Below are 19,018 nucleotides of genomic sequence, written 5' to 3'. Positions count from 1 at the left end.
GTATGAATACAGTGTCTTGTTCACGCATGTGCTCTTGAAAATAACCCACTTTGGGTATTTACTGTGAAGTTTTGAAACATTACTGAAGACACGTGACATTTGTCAGATGAAGAAATTGCTTCACGTGGGGAAGTTATGTAATAGAACCTCTGGACAAGGAGAAACTAGTCCACAAACTTAAAAATCTGTGATTTTTTTTTCTTTATTAAATTTAGAGAGGAATGGAACGAGAGAGAGAGAAACATCAAGAGAGAGAACATTTATTAGCCGCCTCCTGCATGCCCCCCACGGGATTGGGCCCACAACTTTGGCATGTGCCCTGACCTGGAAACTAACCAGCGATGCTCAACCACTGAGCCACACCAGCTGGGCATGATTTGTTTTTTGTTTTTTGTTTGTTTTAATCCTCACCCGAGGACTTTCTTTCATTTTTTGTTCAGGTAGAGTGGGAGGGAGAGAGAGGAACAGAGAGAGAGAGAAAGAAACATCGATGTGAAAGGGGACACATCGAGTGGCTGCCACCTGCATGACCAACCAGGGCTGGAGACAAACTGCAACCGAGGTACGTGCCCTTAGTGGGAACCAAACCCGGGACTCTCTGGACAGCAGGCTGACTCTAACCGCTGAGCCAAACTGGCCAGGGCCATGATTTGTTTTTAAGTCAGTTATGGGGATGAAAAGTACATTTCACTTTATCTCCCAGCACCCAGTTATTCCTCAGCAATTTTGAGTCCTACAGATACTGTACGTATATATTGTACTGTTCTATAACTTATGCTGACTGGGTTAAATGTTCTACATCTTTACATTTTTTTCTCTCTCATCATGGTATTTACATAGCGGTTTCGGAGTTTACATTGCACAGATGACTAAACAGTCCTGTGGTTCAGTTTTCCAATAAAGGCTACCTATGAAATTTCATTAAGGAGGCAAGTATTTCATATAATCCAATTTGCCCAGCGACATTGGTTCGCTTCCTGGTGAAGATCTCCCTAAGCAGTTTTACAGCACTTATGCTGTTGGGTAACTGGCTTTTTCCATAGAGGTTTGCTTTTTTTGTTGTTAATCCTTACCCGAGGTTATTTTTCTATTGATTTTTTTTTTTTTTTTTTAGATAGAGAAAATAAATCTATGTGAGAGGGACACATTGATTGCCTCCCACACCACCCCTACAGGCTGGGGTCCAACCTTCAACTTTGAACCCTCTTTTACCTGCTGGGTCAAACCAGCCAGGGCTCCCTAAGAGGTTTTATTTTAACAACATGGACTAAAAATCCACATAAATTCCCCCTTCAGCATTCTCGAAGCCTAGAGACTGAAATAATGACTTGTCCAGCCCCAGCTCCAGGTCCCTGTGTACAAAGGAATATAGGGCCTCCTGATGGTGTGGGGATTTAAACAACATAGTCAGAGCTTAATATTGGTCCGTGTTTCCGTTCCTTTACGTGGGTAAACTACCGCATAATTATTTTTTCTTTTAACATGCCACTAGTTCATGATCAGGGCTGCAGTTATTCTGCCATTATGTCCTTGGACGCTCCAGCTGTCTCTAATTTTAACACCATTATAAAACAGCTGTGATGAACTTTCACGCAGGCATGTGAATTATTAGGCCAGGTTCCTACTGGGCGAAAGGGTCCATTCCGAGGACGAACCAAGAAGACTACTTCCGGTTGCCCTTAGTAAAGATGGCGGAGGGGGCGTCTCCGCGGTCGGGCTGCGGGCTGTGCCCTCCCCAAATATGGCTGCCTTCGTGCCCGCCCCTTTGACTTCCTCCCGTTGGGTTACTCCAGCAACTCCGTAGCAATGGCGGCAACTCTGGCGGCCTCTCGCACACTCCGCAACCTACTGATGTGGCGTGAGTCACCTATTGACTTCTGGGGGTCCTTGCGCTGTCATAGAGATCTTAGGACGACGGGGAGGCCTGGCCCAGGCCAAGCAGGGTCCGGGTCCCTTAAACTCAGGGCTCCGTGTGTTCCCATCCAAGGGCTCCCCCGTTCTGTAGGTCTGCCTTACAGTCGGGTCTCTGAATGGCTCCCTGTCCCTAATCTGGGATCAGCCCCACGATTAAGAGTTTGAAGTGGTCCTCAGACTGAGGTCGCTGATAATTGCACCCCTAATCTTAAACTCTGCATCTGCCCAAATTGAGGTGTCCAAGGGTCCTGTGGTTCCCAGTCTAGTGTCACTGAGATGTGCACCTTAGGCTGTGTCTGGGTTTATCAAAAGTTCTGCCTTCCTTTGTCTCCCCAGGACTGATAGCCCCTACTCACCTGGATCGCAGCCTTTGCCCCATGAGCTCCTCTGCACAAAATGAGGCCACCAGAGCATCCCCCAGTGAAGCCCCACACCACAACTATCAGTCCCTTCGGGTGACAGCTGTCCAGAAACACATTCTACACGTACAGCTAAACCGGCCAGAGAAGAGGAATGCCATGAACAGGGCCTTCTGGAGGTCTGGCTTACAGATCCTGGAGGCCTGCCTGTGGGAGGCAGAGACTGAGGGGTTGGGCAGGGGTGGAGTGTGGGAGACAGCTGGACATGAGAGTAGGGGATTCTCACCCCAGACACAGCCCTTCTTTACCCCTTGCTCCTCCACAGTGAGATGGTGGAGTGTTTCAACAAGATAGCCCAAGATTCTGACTGTCGAGCTGTGGTGATCTCTGGTGCAGGAAAAATGTTCACTGCAGGTACGAGGTGCTTTCTCCACCCTCACCCCTACCCCCACCAGTCTCCCCTGCTCCTGGGAATAGAATAGTGTTTTTGTTTTGTTTTGTTGTTTTTTGTTTTTGTTTTTTTTTATCCTCATCCCAGGACATTTTTGCATGTATCTTCAGATAGAGTGGGAGCAAGAGAGTGAGGGAGGGAGAGAGAGAAACATCGATGTGGGAGAGACACATTGACTGGTTGCCACCCACACGACCCCAACCGGGTCTGGGGACAAACTGCTACCAAGGTATGTGCCCTTAGTGGGAATTGAACCCAGTACTCTCTGGTCTTCGGGCCAATGCTTTAACCTCTGAGCCAGACCAGTCAGGGCTGTTTTGTTTGTTTATGCAGCAAAGAAAGTAAAAGTTTATTAACACCCAGAAACAGCTTAGCCAATGCTCAAAGACCTGGCCCCTGGATGTCTTCCAGGGCATGGGTCATATAGGGGAAAAATCATTAATCATGATGACTCAAAGTGGCAAGTTTGTGGTCAGGGTCATGGTCTCTACTGACTGCTCCGTGGTAGGGTAGAGGGTAGTTGATCAGTGCGTCTGGTCCTGATGTCAGCCGTGTTGTCGTTTGGCCACTTTCTGGGCCTAGAACTGAAAAACAGCTGAGGCCTAGATGTTATCTCTAGTTTAGGGAGACTCTGTCTCTGTGGTCAATAGACCTGAGGTTTTGTTCCTATAATTATTTGATGCTGATCAGAACATCATTGTCCTAAGGGCTTAATGATTAAGGGAGCTGTTCTGCCAGGCTGGAGGCAGGCAGATGAATCAGGGTCCCGGATAAGGCCAGTATGAATCAAAAAGAAAGAAAGGAGAAAAGGTCATATTAGACAAATGAAGTTTTGCCCTGGCTGGTCTGGCTCAGTAGTTAGAGCATCGGCTGGTGGACATAAGAGTCACAGGTTGATTCCTGGTCAAGACCATATACCTTGGTTGTGGGTTCTTTCCCCGGATTCCAGGTGCGGGAGGCAACCAGTCAATGTGTCTCTCTCACATCAATGTTTCTCTTTCTCCCTCTCTCCCTCCCTCCCACTCTTAACTGAAAAAAATCAATGGAAAAATATCCTTGGGTGAGGATTAAAAAAAAAAAAGAAGAAAGAAATGACGTTTCTATGTGGTTACGATCTCCTCCCTTTATTTTTTTTTAATCCTCACCCGAGGACGTTTTTCCATTTTTTGTTCAGATAGAGTAGGAGGGGGAGAGAGAGAGAAACATCGATGTGAAAGGGACACATTGAGTGGCTGCCACCCGCACGACCCAACCAGGGCCGGGGACAAACTGCAACCGAGGTACGCGCCCTTAGTGGGAACCGAACCCGGGTCTCTCTGGACTGCAGGCCGACGCTCTAACCGCTGAGCCAAACCAGCCAGGGCATCTCCTCCCTTTCTTTTGATCATTCTTCAATCTTGAGGAATACAGGGCAGTTGGATCTGGGTCAACCAAGAGGGAGGATCAGCTCATAGATGGAGTCAAGTCTGCCTGCCTGCTGTGCCCCTCTTACATGCCCGCCTCTTCCTCAATGGTCCCTGAGCCTTGGAGGGGCGTTCTAGGTGTTCAGGTTGCAAGCAGGAACCACCGCCATGGCAGATTAAGTAGCAGGCCAGGATTCCTGTATCCTAAGTAATAATCAAAGCAAACCACAGGGTAGTTTCTGAGTCTTTAAGACTGCCGGTAGAGAAGCCCTTCAGATGAAAGGCTCAGAGTTCATTTTTGCTGGAATGAAGGCAGGCAGTAGTAACAGCCAGACAGGGTTCCCTGGCCCACAGTCCAAATGTCCCTGATGAACATCCAGACACCAGCTCAAGCAAGCTCTGTGTGTGGCTTCCATGATATCAGTCACTGAAACTGTCTAGGCATGAGCTGTTTTGATAACTCATCTGAGATTTACATTGTTGTCTGACTGGGGTTTACAATGGCAAGGCTCAGAAAAACGTTTTAGTTCTGAATAATTCCAAGGCAAAGGATGGGAGAAAAATAAAACACTACTCCAGATGGCTTCAGCCAAACACTTTTTTGTTTGTTTTTTAATTCTCACCCGAGGATATTTTTCTATTTATCTTCAGATAGAGTGGGAGGGAGAGAGAGAGAAACATCGATGTGAGAGAGACACATCGACTGGTTGCCTCCTGCATGACCCTGACCACGGCCGGGGATGAACCGCAATCAAGATACATGCCCTTAACCAGAATTGAGCCCATAACTCATTGGTCCAGGGGCGGACACTACCGCTGAGCCAAACCGGCCAGGGCCAGCCAAACACTTATTTAAAAAGTTTAGGATCTAGTTCAGTACAGGTGAAAAATTAGATTTTAAAGACAATTAACTAGAATCTAATACCCACAATTGTATATTTTGGTTCCTATTGAAACAGTTTCTTTCTCTAAAATTATCCTCACTTTATCAAAGACAGCTAAGTTAAGACTAATTTATTGGATAAGTCTAGTTTCAATAAATTTGGCCTGTTATTTGCATATTTATGACAAGAACAGTAATTGATCATATAGGCTCGTTTATTTTGTTGTTAATCCTCACCTGAGGATATTTTTTTCCATTAAATATTTTTAGAGAGAGTGGAAGGGAAGAAGGGAGGGTGGGAGTGAGAGAGAGAAACAGTGACGTGAGAGAGACACATTGATAGTTTGCCGCCCACAGGACCCCGATTGAGGCCGGAGACCAAACCAGTGACTCTGGTCCACAGGCTGACACTCTAACCCCTGAGCCAAAGCGGCCAGGACTAGTTTTAACCTTCCTCATCATCTGACAAAATGTATTTATGAATGCGTTTGTCTCCCATAGAAGGGCAGCTCCATGAGGGCAGGAATTGTCTGTATTGTTCGCTTATTGAGCGCCTACAGCGTACTAGGCTCTGACTAGGCTCTGGGAATACAGTGGTGGCAAAGGACAATTCCTCTGCTCCCGGAGCCCTCATCCTAGATGGGAGACAGCACACCGTTATGTGGTGGTGCAGGGAGGTGTGGGAGATGGGCAGAGGAAGGAGATGTAGGTGACCGGCTGCTATTTAGCCAGGGTAGCCAGAGTGGGCCTTTCTGAGGAGGTGACTTTTGACTGTGGCCTGGACAGAAGTGGAGTCAGTCTTGGGATCATAGCAGGGGAAGGACTGTTGCCGGCAGAGGGAACCGGAGGCACGTGTGCCCAAAGGAATAGGTTGGAACTGATTTTTGTGCAGAGATGCTAAGGTGCTGGCAAAGACCTTGCATTTCATTCTAAGTAAGTGGGAGGGGAGGGAAGAAGAGAGGGCCCTGAAGTGTCTACAAGTTCCCCCTGGCTGTGTGTGGGGAGCAGACTGTGGGGGCAGGGATGGAAGCAGGGAGGCCAGGGGACACTGGTGGCCAGTGTAGGGGTCATGGAGACTGGCAAGTGGAGGAAAGGTCAGATTTGGGATTGTTGGACAGTTGGAGCCCTAGAATCGCTCCTTCTCACGTCTTTCCATCTCGAAACACCAGCATCATGGACGCAATTGCTCAAGGCAAAACCTTGACTGCCAGGCTGTCTAGCGTAATGGTGAAACGCATGACCCCCTGGTTCTGGGTTTGAAATCGCATTGCCACTATTCACAAGCCAGTGTGACCTTGGGCAAGTGACTTAAATTCCCGATGCCTCAGTTTACCCCCCGAAATGAAGACAGTAATAGGACCCACCTCTTAGGGTTGTTGTGCGGACAAAGTGAGCAGTGACTCAATGTTAACTTTTATTTATTTCTCAGTCCCTCGTTAAGCCCTGTGTGAGTTGCTTTCCCCACTGTGGTGGTTTGAGGGTTCAAACAGGCTGAGCCTGGGTTCTCACCTCCTGCTGGGGCAGTGGCTAGGGCCTGGGAGGCGTCCCTGAGCCTCCTCACACCTTCCCACCAGGTATCGACTTCATGGACATGGCTTCAGACCTCCTTCAGCCTCAAGGAGATGACGTGGGCCGCATTAGCTGGTACCTCCGTAACCTCATCACCAGATACCAAGAGACATTCAGCGTCATCGAGAAGGTGACTGCGGGGCAGTAGGGCATCCTTCCCGGGCGGCCCTGGCCCTGGCCCTGACACCGCCCTCCGGTTTTCTTTCAGTGCCCTAAACCGGTGATTGCAGCCATCCACGGGGGCTGCATTGGCGGAGGTGAGTCTGCAGGCACAAGCCCCGCCCTGGAACTCATTCTGGCTGGGCGCCTATTGGTTGCTGCCCTTCGCCTTAGCCAATAGCCTCCAGCCTCAGATCTGTTGCTAGTTAGATTTTTGTACAAAAGTGCAACTGCACAACTTGGGCAGAGGGATTGGTCCTTAACAGTTGTTTAGCGTCCCTGGTCTCTGCCTCCCAGGTGTGGACCTCATCACTGCCTGTGACATCCGGTACTGTGCCCAGGATGCTTTCTTCCAGGTGAAAGTGAGTGTCCTCCCGAGCCACTGCTTCCTTGAGTCCTGCTAATGCTGAGCAGTGAGTGGCAGAGTGGGAACGAGCAGGTTAAGGAGGCGGGGATGACAGCGGGCCTGGAGTGAGCCCGGAGGGCTTCATGGAGGAGTTAGTCAGAACTGACCCTCAAAGAGTAAGATCATAGAGGAAGTCAAGGGCAGGTCATGCAGTCCAGGTGAGGTCAGGAGTGAATAAGGGTAGGGGACAGGGTGGAGGCTGGGGGTGCTGCATTATAGGGTCAGTGCCATGGATGCAGTAAGGGGTGAACTTAGCAGGGTTATAAAGGACTTCCCTTTGGAGACAGACGTCGCAGACCCGGATGAATTGAGATGGCCAAGAACTGAAGGTGGGCTCTAGTCTTACCTGAAGGAATCTCCGTGGGTGAAAGTATGTGGAAAGAAATGGACTGGAGTATTGAGGGGAGGGGTGTTTGAGGTAGGGGTGGAGCGGGACTTCGCTGCAAGTGCAGAATTTCCCTGGCATTGAGGTTGTATATGGATCAGTACTGGGCAGAGGCCAAGCACTGATAAGACCGCCTCCCTTCCCCAGGAGGTGGATATAGGTTTGGCAGCCGATGTGGGAACGCTGCAGCGTCTGCCCAGAGTCATCGGGAACCAGAGGTGGGTGGGGAAACCTGGGGGAGGGGACCAAAGGCATCTCCTGGACCCCGGTGACTGCTGTCCCCTGATACACCCTGCCTTCCTGCAGCTTGGTCAACGAGCTGGCCTTCACCGCTCGCAAGATGATGGCTGATGAGGCCCTGGGCAGCGGGCTGGTCAGGTAGGGCTGCGTTGGTGCTGAAGAGCTCAGGGACAGCCAGGCCTGGGTGGGGCTCCCTGGGTCCCCGTGGATCCCCACTCAGGTATTCCAGGTGGCTTCCTCTCTCTGAGTGGTCAGTTTTTTTTTCTGTTGTTGTTGTTGTTCTTGGTATATGCCCCTAGCAGGAACCGAACCCGGGACTCTGGTCTGCAGGCTGATGCTCCAACCACTGAGCCAAACCAGCCAGGGATCTTTTTTTTTCCCCTTATTGATTTGAGAGAGGAAGGGAGAAGGAAAGAGAGATAGAAACATCCATGAAACAGAACATCCATTGTCTGTCTCCTGCATGCCCCTCCACTGGGGATTTGGCCCACAACCTGGGCATGTGCCCTGACCGGGAATCCAACCAGAGACCTCTTGGTGCATGGGTCCATTCTCAACCACTGAGCCACACCAGCCAGGCTGAGTGGTCAGTTCTTTATTCTGGAGTCTCAGTGCCCTGACCTGAGTGGTCCATTTCACCAGAGGAGGAAGTGTTTTCTGCTTTCTACTGTGATTGGCCACTTCTAATATGGGGGGGAAGGGAGAGAGCCCATCTCAGACCCGATTCCTGGTGCCGTTCATCCGCAGCCGAGTATTCCCAGACAAGGAGGCCATGCTTGACGCGGCGGTCGCCCTGGCACAGGAGATTTCCAGCAAGAGCCCTGTGGCGGTTCAGGGCACCAAACTCAACCTGATCTACTCCCGCGACCATCCAGTGGCGGAAAGTCTCAACTACATGGTAAGGCTCTTCATCCGACCAATCCCAGCCCTTCTCTGCTTCCAGAACAACCAATCAGGACTCAGTGGCCTCTGTAGGCCATCTCTGATTGGTGAGCTATGTCCCCGTTTGTCATTGGCCCACCCCCAGTCTCGTCCTGTCCTTGCCATTGCTCTCTGGCCTCTCTGTGCAGGCAACCTGGAACATGAGCATGCTGCAAAGCCAGGACGTCATTAAGTCTGTCCAGGCGGCGATGGAGAAAAAGGAGCTGAAGAGCGTCAACTTCTCAAAGCTCTGAGAGCCCCCGCGGCCCGGGCCAGGCCCGGGGTGTGGCTTTGCCCATTTTACGCCCGTGTTTCCTCATCCACAGAGACAGCAAGCATTAGTGAAGATGGTCATCTTGCTGCCTTCTCCCCCAGTTTATTACTTTATGATGCTGATTTCTTAACACACAGGGACATAACTGCAGCCCCCAAACAATAAAACAAAGTCGAGAACCTGGTGTCCTCGTTGGCGATGGGAGAGGCGGACCGGGGCTAAGCTGCGCCTGGGGGTCCGGGGGCCGCAGTTGCGCAGACAGGTGGGGAGAGCCTTGACCGGTGGGAATGGGAGCCATGCGGAGCTGGCCCTGAACGGCCAGGCCAACAGAAAGTCTGGCAGGCACGGAGCGAGCATGTCACCTGGCCCCGTCTGGGCGGAAAGGCTACAGCTGGCCTCCCCCTGCTGCAGGCTTGAGGGCGTGTTCACCTGCCTGGCCCCCTCCCTGCACGGTGGGCTCTGGTGCTGGAGTCTGGCCCGGGTTCCATCGCTACCCAGTCTCCAGCCAACTGCCTCATTTCTCTAAGCTTTAGGTTTTCTCGTGCACATATAATTCCACCCTCCTGGATTTATGTTCAAAATAAGTACAAGAGACCAAACATTAATTTTTAGTGCCTCCTATATGCTAAGTCCTGTTTGAGCATTTAAGTTAGTGATTTCTTGCGGGGACTAATGGAGTTGGTACTGTGGGTATCCCCACTTTACGGTGAGTGAATGGGCCTACTGAGGTTAAGGCACTGAGCCGAGATGACACAGCCAGGAAGTGGCAGAGGCAGGATCTGACCCCAGAACCTCTGGCTGCAGAAGTCAGTGATCTGAACCACTGTGTATACAACAGAAAGGCATGGAGTAGGCACGCAACCCGCTGAGGTCCTTTCACAGTCCCTGGAGTCTCAAGAGAACACAGTCCCTCCTGCTCTCTGGCTTCCGTCGCCCAGCTGTCCTGGGCCACTCCTGTCGCCCTGCCCTGCCTGACCTCACCCTCCCTCTGCTAACAATGATCCAGGCAGGGTTTTATGGGCTCCGATGATAAGACACTGGCAGGGCCAAAGTCCACTGCACTTTCTCTGCAGAAGGGTCTGGAGGAGGGTCCCTGACCTGAGTCCCCCCAGGCCTGGCCCAGATGATCTGGGTTCTGACTGGTTACCCCTGAGGCTGGTGAGAGAAAGGAGACCAGGGGGTGCTCTAGGAGAAGATATGAGCCTGGGGTGTTCAAAAAGAGGGACCCCATGAACCCTGCCCTGCCTGCCACTCCCTTAACCTCAGGTATAAAAACCAGCCGCCACCTGCCACCTGTCTCCATTTCCGACTGGCAGCTCTTCTCCCAGGACGAGCCACCAGCCCAGCCTCTCAAGATGGCCTTTGTCCCTGCACCTGGCTACCAGCCCACCTACAACCCGGTGAGATACTGGCCCAGGCCCTGGTTGAACTCCACCCTGACCCCCAATGCTCCAATTTACTCTCACCCTGCACTTCGGAAGTGCCCACCCTACCCCTGGGTCTGATTTACCCAACCGACCCTGGGGCACCCACCCTGTCACTCAGACTATTTATGTCCATACAAACTCTCGGGACCGCAGGCCAAGGACCGCAGGCCAATGCTCTAACCACTGAGCCAAACCGGCCAGGGCACAGACTCTCAGCCCTCTTCATCCTCACGCTGCTCCCTCGCCCTTCAGTGTCCTCTCCCTTGCTTGAAGGAGTAGGGGGCTGGCTCTTCCATGAGGGGGAAAGCCTGCAACAGGCCCATGACCTTCGAGGCCCCTCACTCCACCCCTTCTACAGACTCTACCCTACAACAAGCCCATCCCCGGAGGTCTCAGCGTGGGAATGTCCGTTTACATCCAAGGAGTGGCTAGTGAGCACATGAAAAGGTAAGACCCGCCCCCAGGCCAGGCAAGGCAGGGAGGGGGCTGCACACAGGGCCTTCCAGTCTCCTTCCCTCCCTCCACCCTGCTTGGGGAGGGGCTCTAGTCCACCACACCTGATGACAAAAGACCAGGCCTAATCTGGGGAGTCCAGGGCTTGGAGCTCAGATAAGGAGAGCCCGGGGTGGGGGGTGGGGGGGCGGCTGGGAAGGGTCAGGAAGGCTCACCATAAGAGGGGGCCCCAGAGTTGGGCTGCTGGGGATTGGAACTGAGGAAAAATCGCAGCCAGAGCCGGGCCAGTTGTCACCACCATGTGACTGGGAAAGCTACTGTACCTTTCAGTGCTTTCGTTTCCTGTCTGTAAAATGGGATTGTTTTGAGGATTCCGTGTGTAGCTCAGCGGTTAGAGCGTCGGCCTGCGGCCCAGAGAGACCCGGGTTCGGTTCCCGCGGCCCTGGATGTGTCGTGCAGGTGGCAGCCACTCGATGTGTCCCTTTCACGTCGATGTTTCTCTCTCTCTCTTCCTCTCTCTCCCTCCCACTCTATCTGAACAAAAAATGAAAAAAATGTCCTTGGGTGAGGATAAAAAAAAAAGATGTAGAACTAGAAAGTAAGCACTAAAGTAAGTCCTAGTTTTGTTTTTTTTTTTGTTTTTTTTATGGCCTTAAAATGGCAATAACTGAGCTGACGTCATGGCGTTGTTGCTCCTGTGTCCGTTGTCTCCTTGCTCACTGACTGCGCCCTGTGCCTGGGCACTGAGGACAAAGATCCTGCAGGGCAGCCCTCAGGAGGCTGACATCCTAGTACAGGAGACAGATAAAAAATAAATGAGTTGCAATAAATAATAAAATAGCTCAGGCAGTGTGGTTCAGTGAACTGAGAGGTCCGGTTCAACTCCCTCAGGGCACATGCCCAGGTCTGGGGCTCCATCCCCAGTAGGAGGCCTGCAGGAGGCAGCCAACGGATGTTTCTCTCTCACATCGATGAGAAACTTTCTATCTCTCTCTCCCTTCCTCTCCCCCCCAAAAAAATCCATAGAAAAATATATAAAAATATGTTTAAAAATAAATAAACAAAATAAAGAGTAAAATAATGATTAGATGAACCACTCATATGTCAGATGGTTATAAATGCTATGGAGTCAAATAAGGAGGGAAGGGAGGTGGGGAGGGATGTGGGGGAGAGGGGCGTGGCACTGTCCCTTTAAATAGGGCGGCCAGGAAAGGCCTCCCTGGGAGGGACCATCTCAGCAAGACCTGGGGGAGGTGAGGAGGGAGCCCGGGGTGTACCTGAGGGAATTGCATTCTAGGCAGAGAGAACACCCCGTGCGAAGGTCACAAGATCTGTGTGTGTGTGTGTGTGTGTGTGTGTGTCTGGAATAATTTGGGGGATGCTGGTATGAGGGGGGTGCTCTGACTTGGGTGTTCCCGGGGAATGGCCTGTAGGCCAGAGAGGGAGCAAGAGGCCTGAACTGATGGGCGCAGGGCCCTTAGGACAGTGCCCGGCCCATGGTGACTGAAGATGAGCCAGGAGCCCCAGTAGCAGTCCTATTTGAGGGGGGCTGGGGTGGAGTGTAGGAAGGAAAGGGAGTGGGGTAAAAGGAAAAGGAAGGGGGTGAGTGAGGGGTGGAGGTGGGAACCTGCCTCCTGGAACTCAGGGGCATGGCCACCCCTCCTGTCATGGATCAGCAGTGCCCAGGTGGCCTGTCACGAACCCTGGAACAAGGTGGGACAGAGAGGACTTCCCGGAGGAGGTCTCCCGGGCTGGCAGGTGCGGCCAGGGCGACAACTCTTCGTGTCCCCCCAGGTTCTCCGTGAACTTCGCGGTGGGTCAGGGCCCAGGGTCCGACATCGCCTTCCACTTCAATCCCCGCTTCGATGGCTGGGACAAGGTGGTCTTCAACTCGCAGCAGGGCGGCCAGTGGGGCAGCGAGGAGAAGAAGCGGAGCATGCCCTTCCGCAAGGGCTCCCCGTTCGAGCTGGTGTTCATGGTGCTGGCGGAGCACTACAAGGTCGGTGCGGCCTGGCCCGGCCCCTCCCTCCCCCTCCCTCTCCCCCCCCCTCTCCCCCCCTCCTTCCCACCCGTCCTGTTCCCCCCTCCTTCCCTTCCCCCCTCTCTCCCTCCTCCCTCATCCTTTTTCTTTTTCCTTCTTTCCTGCCCATTAAAAATGTTCTCTTTATTTATTTATTCTCATCCTCATTCCTGCACCTACCATGTTAACGTGTATCACCTGCCCTCGCCCTGTCCCCTGTCCGCGGAGAACCCTTGGCAGCTCCGCCCGGCCACTCACACCTTTCCTCCCGAATATCTCAAAGCGCAGCCCAGCTGTCACAGTGTCATTCACAAAGACGGCAGTGTTTGTCGACAGTCATGCTGCCCTGACCACACCTGGGAAACGGACAGTCCCTGCTTCGTGTGGCCACACAGCCACGAGAGCCTTGTCTGTCTTCTCCAGTTTGTTTGAATCGGGGTGCAAATGAGACCCATCCATGTGACTAGTTGCTATTGTGCAAGTATTTTTTTTATCTTTTTTTTTTTTTGGTATGTTCCCTTAGCAGGAACCGAACCTGGGATTCTCTGGTCCACAGGCTGACGCTCCAACTGCTGAGCCAAACCGGCCAGGGCGAGTATTTTTTTAAAATATATGTTTCTATTGATTTGAGAGAGAGAGGAAGGGAGAGGGAGAGAGAAACATGGATGTGGGAGGAAAACATGAAACGTCCATCCGCCTCCTGCACACCCGCCGCTGGGGATCCAACATGAAACCTAGGCACGTGCCCTGACCCAGAATCTAACCCACGACCTCTTGGTGCGTGGGTCAACGCTCAACCACTGAGCCATGCTGGCTGGGCTGTGCAGATATTTTTTATGTGTCACTGAAGTGTGACCCAGGTACAGAAAAGTGCATGCCTTGTGTACACAGCTCACTTGATTTTTCACAAAGAGAACACACCCATGTAATCGGCACCTAGGTCCAAACACAAACCCCTTCCAGTCCCAGAAGTCCCCTCCTGTCCCCCCCAGTCCCAGAAGCCCCCAGGGGTGGCCTTTATTTGGCTGCTCTCAGCCTGTATCTATTTCTCTGCCTTTGTGTTTTTAAGTATGTGTGTGTGGCCTCAGTGCTGTGCTGTCCCCTTCTGCTTCTGCCCCTCACTGCTGTCACACCTGGTCTGCGCCTTCTGATGCTCCTGCGGGTCTCCTGGCCTCCCCACTCCGAGTGTATTCCACCCCCGGGTCCGGATCCCCATAAATGACACTGAGCAGACACCTGTGCACGTGTCCCACGTGAGCCCTGCGGGGAGCCCCCTGGAGGGGAACTGCAGGGCTGGGCTCCCACCTGGACTCCATCCGCCCTCATATGGGCCCAGATTTCTAACCTCATCTCCGGAGTTCAGCACCGTGGTTGGAAGCTGCACCGACAGGGACGGAGTTTGGGCTCTGCCACTCCCCAGTGTGTGACCTCAAGCTGGCCACTCTATCCCCTGGAGCCTCTGCTGTCTTGAACATCAGGGACAATCCTTTGTCCTGCCTCACGGAGCTGTGAGAAAATCAACGTGCTGGTGTCACCAGGGAGGGCTTAGCACGGAGCAGCAGCCACGTGGTCCTGCCGAGCCAGCTCTCGGCCACGGCCACTGCTCAGCACCGTGCCTCCGACATGCTTTGCTGGGTTTTAACCTTCCCAACAATCCCACAGAGAGCCCCCATTTTACAGATGAGGAAGCAAAGTCTCAGAGAGGTGAATTGATTTACCTGAGGTCACACAGCAAAGATGTGTCAGAGCGAGACCTCCAACCCAACTCATTTGGTGCTCAAATGAGACTTCGACTGGAGTGTCTCCTGATTTCCACCCCCAGACTACATTCTGTGTTCCCTCCTGTCTACCAGTCTGTGAGCTGACATTTGACCCCAGCTTGACCTCTGACTCTGAGGCTATTCCAGCTCACCCCCCGAGACTTTTGACTCCATGTTCAAAAGACCCCTGTTCCCTGCTTCCTGTCTCTACTGTCCCCAGGTCATGGGTGCTGACTTTGACCTCACCCTGCCCTCCAGGTGGTGATAAATGGAAATCCATTCTATGAATTCGGGCACCGGCTGCCTGTACAGATGGTCACCCACCTGCAAGTGGACGGGGACCTGGAGCTTCAATCAATCAATTTCATTGGAGGCCAGCCGGCCTCAGACCAGGTGTGTAGGGTTTCCTGCTCTTATTTGCTTCCTTTTTTTTTTTCTTCTTTCAATTTATTGATTTTAGATAGAAGAAGGAAGAGAGAGAGCAAAAGACATCAATTTGTTGTCCCACTATTTATGCATTCATTGTTTGATTCTTGTGTGTACCCTGACTGGGGATGAAACCCACAACCTTGGCGTATCGGGATGATGCTCTAACCCACTGAGCTGCCCGCCTGGGCTGCTTCCTTCTTTAACGAATTCATTCCCACGTTCCTTTGTTTCCTGGCACCCTTTGCTGGGTGCCGCTCTTTGACCCCGGAGTTCCCTGGGTGGCGCTGGCGCCCCAGGGCAGGCCTCCCTGACCACCCTCCAGGCCCTATCTGGAGTCTCTCTCATCACCTCCTTTCCCTTTGTGTCCACAGACCCCCATGGTTACTCCGGCGTACCCAGTAAGTACCTGCTGGTGGGTGACAAGTGTCCCCTCGAGGTGAGGGTTGGTGGCTGAGGAGGTCCTGGGGCAGCCGAAGGACGCCAGTCCTTTTCAGTGTTCCTGCCCTTCTTCTGTCCGTGTAGGACCTGGGACAGAATTACAACCCCCCGCTGAATAGCCTGCCTGTAAGTGGGAGGGCGGGGCGGTGGTGGGGAAGGAGACTCAGGCGGGTCAGAGAGGCCGGCCCCAGGGGAACTGACCCAGCACCTAGAGATGCACCTCGGTGTGTCCTAAACATGTGTTGAATATTACAGAACAATATCTCTTCTTCCTCACTTCACAGACCATGGAGGGACCCCCAACCTTCAACCCGGTAAGGAGCCCTGCAGTTAGGGCTCTGTGGTGGAGAAGCGGGAAGTGGGGGTGTTAGGGGCCCTGATCCACCGGGAGCCCCCGAGAGGGCGGGGGGTTGGGGGTGGAAAATGGGAAGAAGGAGGAATTGGTGGGCAGGGTGGGGCAGGGGCCAGGGGCTGGGGACATTTCCCAGGAAGAACAGGGGCCCCTCTCTGAAAATCTGCCCTTGCATCTGACTTCTGGTGACCCGAGAGATGACGGGACCCCATGTTCTCTTTTCACAGCCTGTGCCTTTCACGGGAAGACTGCAGGGGGGGCTGACAGCCCGAAAAACCATCATCGTCAAGGGCTATGTGCCCCCCACGGGCAAGAGGTACAGAACTGGGACGGAGGCGGGCCCCTCAGCTTCCCCCCAGCCCCCAGTCCCCCCCTCCCTTGGGGAGCCAGGTGCTGGCCGCCTTCTGACTCCCATCTCCCTCTCTGTCCCCAGCTTTGCCATCAACTTCAAGGTGTGGTCCTCGGGGGACGTGGCTCTCCACATTAACCCCCGCCTGAGCGAGGACATCGTGGTTCGGAACAGCTACCTGAATGGCTCGTGGGGGTCCGAGGAAAAGAAGCTCACCTACAACCCGTTTGGCCGTGGCCTGTTCTTTGATGTGAGTCTGGCTCCCTGTCCCCTGCCCTCCCAGCGCCTCTGTCCTGGCTGTGGCCTCATGCTGCCCCTCTTCCCGCAGCTGTCCATCCGCTGCGGCATCGATCGCTTCAAGGTCTACGGCAACGGCCAGCACCTCTTCGACTTCTCCCACCGCCTCCCGGCCTTCCAGAGGGTGGACACTGTGGAGATCGAAGGCGACGTCACCTTGTCCTACGTCCAGATGTGATCTATTCCTGGGACCATAACCCCTGGGAACACACAGAGAAAGACCGAAGAAGACTCCCTTCTAAACCCCCAATAAACTGTCTGAGTGTCTAACGAGTGTCCGTGACTCCGTTCACTGTCCCACCACTGTTCCTTCATTCCTTGGTTCAGTCACACACTGTCCGTTCAGCCATCCGATGATCTGTCCAGCCATCCTCCCATTATAATAAATCTAGGTACCTCAGTGCCCCGAACACTGATCTGGGGTCTTCTGTGTATCCACTCATTCTCTCCTCATAGAAATTATAATCCAAAATCAAGAATGAGCATCAATAGCCCCGGTTGGACGGCTCAGCTGACTGGAGCGTCGTCCCCTACACCACAAGGGTTGCGGGTTTGATTCCTGGTCAGGGCACATCCCTGGGTTGCAGGTTTGATCTCTGGTTGGGGCACATATGGGAGGCAACTGATTGATGTCTCTCTCTCTCTCTCCCCCCCCCATCCTCTCTCTCAAATCAATAAAAGCAACAACATATCCTCAGGTGAGGATTTAAAAAAAAAAAAAAAGGAATGAACACCACTAATGACCCTATAGAAAATACAAAGGATTACAAGAAAATATTGTGAAAAGTTTAGGCCAAAAAATCAGTCAACTTAGACAAGGATAACAAATCCCCAGGAAGTCAGAAATTATCTAAGCTGACTAGAAAGACATGGAAAATGTTTTTTGCTCCATAGAAACAGTCATAAAATTTTCCTAGGAATATTAATTACAATGTATTTAAAAATAGAAAAGACCTAGAGTAATCAAAACAATTTTGAAAAGAAAGAATACTTACACTTCATGATTCCAGACTTTCCATAAAGCTTCGGGGACCAGAATGTAGCACTGGTATAAGGAGAGACACATAGATCAATGAATCAGAAATAAGCGCACACATAATGGTCAATTCATTTATTATTATTTTAAAATATGTTTATTTTTAGAGAGAAAGGAAGGGAGAGGGAGAGAAACATCAATTAGCTGCCTCTTGCACGCCCTCTACTGGGGATCAAGCCAGCAACTTGGGCATGTGCCCTGAGCAGGAATTAAACTGGTACCTCTTGGTACATAGGATAATGCTCAATCCACTAAGTCACACTAGCCAGGGCAGTGGTTTGTTTATTTATTTATTTATTTATTTATTTATTTATTTATTTATTTATCCCCTTATTGATTTTTAGAGAGAGGAAAAGAGAAGGAGAGAGAGAGAGAAACATCGACGAGAGAGAACATCGATTGGCCGCCTCCTGCACTGCATGCCCCCCACTGAGGAAGGGCCCACACCCTGGGCATGTGCCCTGACCGGGAGTCTAACAGGTGACCTCTTGGTGCATGGGTCGACGCTCAACCACTGAGCCGCACCAGCCGGGCCAATTTATTTTTGACAAAAAGCTGTCAAGGTAATTCAATGGGGCAAAAGACAGTCATTTCAACATATCGTGAGAAATGAACCACCCTTACACCATACACAAAAATTAACAAAATGGATCAAGACATAACATAAATGCTAAAAACAGCTAGGAAAAAAGCACAAAAAATAACATTTGTAAAATGAGATGGGAAAATATTTCTTTTTAAAAAACTATTGATCGATTGATTTGAGAAAGAGAGGAAAGGAGAGGGAGAGAGATAATTTGTTGTTCCACTTATTCATGCATTCATTGGTTGGTTCTTGTATGTGCCCTGACCGGGGCTCGAACTCAAAATCTTGGCGTATCAGGACATCGTTCTAACCAACTCAGTTACCCAGCCAGTTCAAGATTTCTTAACTAGGATACAAAGGCACAAGCAGTAGTAGATAATTTCTCCCCAAATGTATAAAGTATATAAACTATTACAGAAAATAAATAGGCTGGAAGGAAACACACACATATTAACAGTGACTATTAGCTGGATCATGAAATTGGGGCTGATTTCAATTTTGTTATTAAAAACTCTGGAATAGCCCTGGACTGTTTGGCTCAGCGGTTAGAGCATCAGCCTGCGGTCCAGAGAGACCCGGGTTCGGTTCCCTCTAAGGGCGTGTACCTCAGTTGCAGTTTGTCCCCGGCCCTGGTTGGGTCGTGCGGGTGGCAGCCACTCGATGTGTCTCACATCAATGTTTCTCTCTCTCTCTCTCCCTCCCACTCTATCTGAACAAAAAATGGAAAAATGTTCTCGGGTGAGGACAAAAAAAAAAAAACAACAACAAAAAACTCTCTAATAGCCTGGCCGGTGTGGCTCAGTGGTTGAGCATCGACCCATGCACCAAGAGATCGCCAGTTCGATTCCCAGTCAGGGCACATGCCCAGGTTGTGGGCCCATCCCCAGTGGAGGGCATGCAGGAGGCG

The 19,018-nt window shown here is 51.7% G+C and overlaps 2 protein-coding genes across 2 annotated transcripts; both read left to right on the top strand.

The window, feature by feature from the left end:
• The first annotated feature begins 1,741 nt into the window (after window positions 1-1,741).
• On the top strand, window positions 1,742-9,143 carry ECH1 (enoyl-CoA hydratase 1). Its single transcript, XM_036275136.1, has 10 exons — window positions 1,742-1,858; window positions 2,251-2,452; window positions 2,599-2,687; window positions 6,585-6,709; window positions 6,788-6,836; window positions 7,036-7,100; window positions 7,677-7,747; window positions 7,836-7,907; window positions 8,517-8,667; window positions 8,840-9,143. The coding sequence occupies exons 1-10, from the start codon at window positions 1,807-1,809 to the stop codon at window positions 8,942-8,944; spliced, it is 981 nt and encodes a 326-aa protein (XP_036131029.1). The 5' UTR covers window positions 1,742-1,806; the 3' UTR covers window positions 8,945-9,143.
• Window positions 9,144-10,253: 1,110 nt separating this feature from the next.
• LGALS4 (galectin 4) lies at window positions 10,254-16,669 on the top strand. Its single transcript, XM_036275785.1, has 10 exons — window positions 10,254-10,364; window positions 10,750-10,838; window positions 12,639-12,843; window positions 14,883-15,017; window positions 15,425-15,451; window positions 15,576-15,617; window positions 15,776-15,805; window positions 16,071-16,159; window positions 16,277-16,442; window positions 16,521-16,669. The coding sequence occupies exons 1-10, from the start codon at window positions 10,320-10,322 to the stop codon at window positions 16,665-16,667; spliced, it is 975 nt and encodes a 324-aa protein (XP_036131678.1). The 5' UTR covers window positions 10,254-10,319; the 3' UTR covers window positions 16,668-16,669.
• The last annotated feature ends 2,349 nt before the right edge of the window (window positions 16,670-19,018 follow it).

Source organism: Molossus molossus, unplaced genomic scaffold (assembly GCF_014108415.1).
Source record: "Molossus molossus isolate mMolMol1 unplaced genomic scaffold, mMolMol1.p scaffold_m16_p_21, whole genome shotgun sequence".
Classification (NCBI taxonomy): Eukaryota; Metazoa; Chordata; class Mammalia; order Chiroptera; family Molossidae; genus Molossus; species Molossus molossus.
This window is presented reverse-complemented; position numbering and strand designations above follow the sequence as displayed.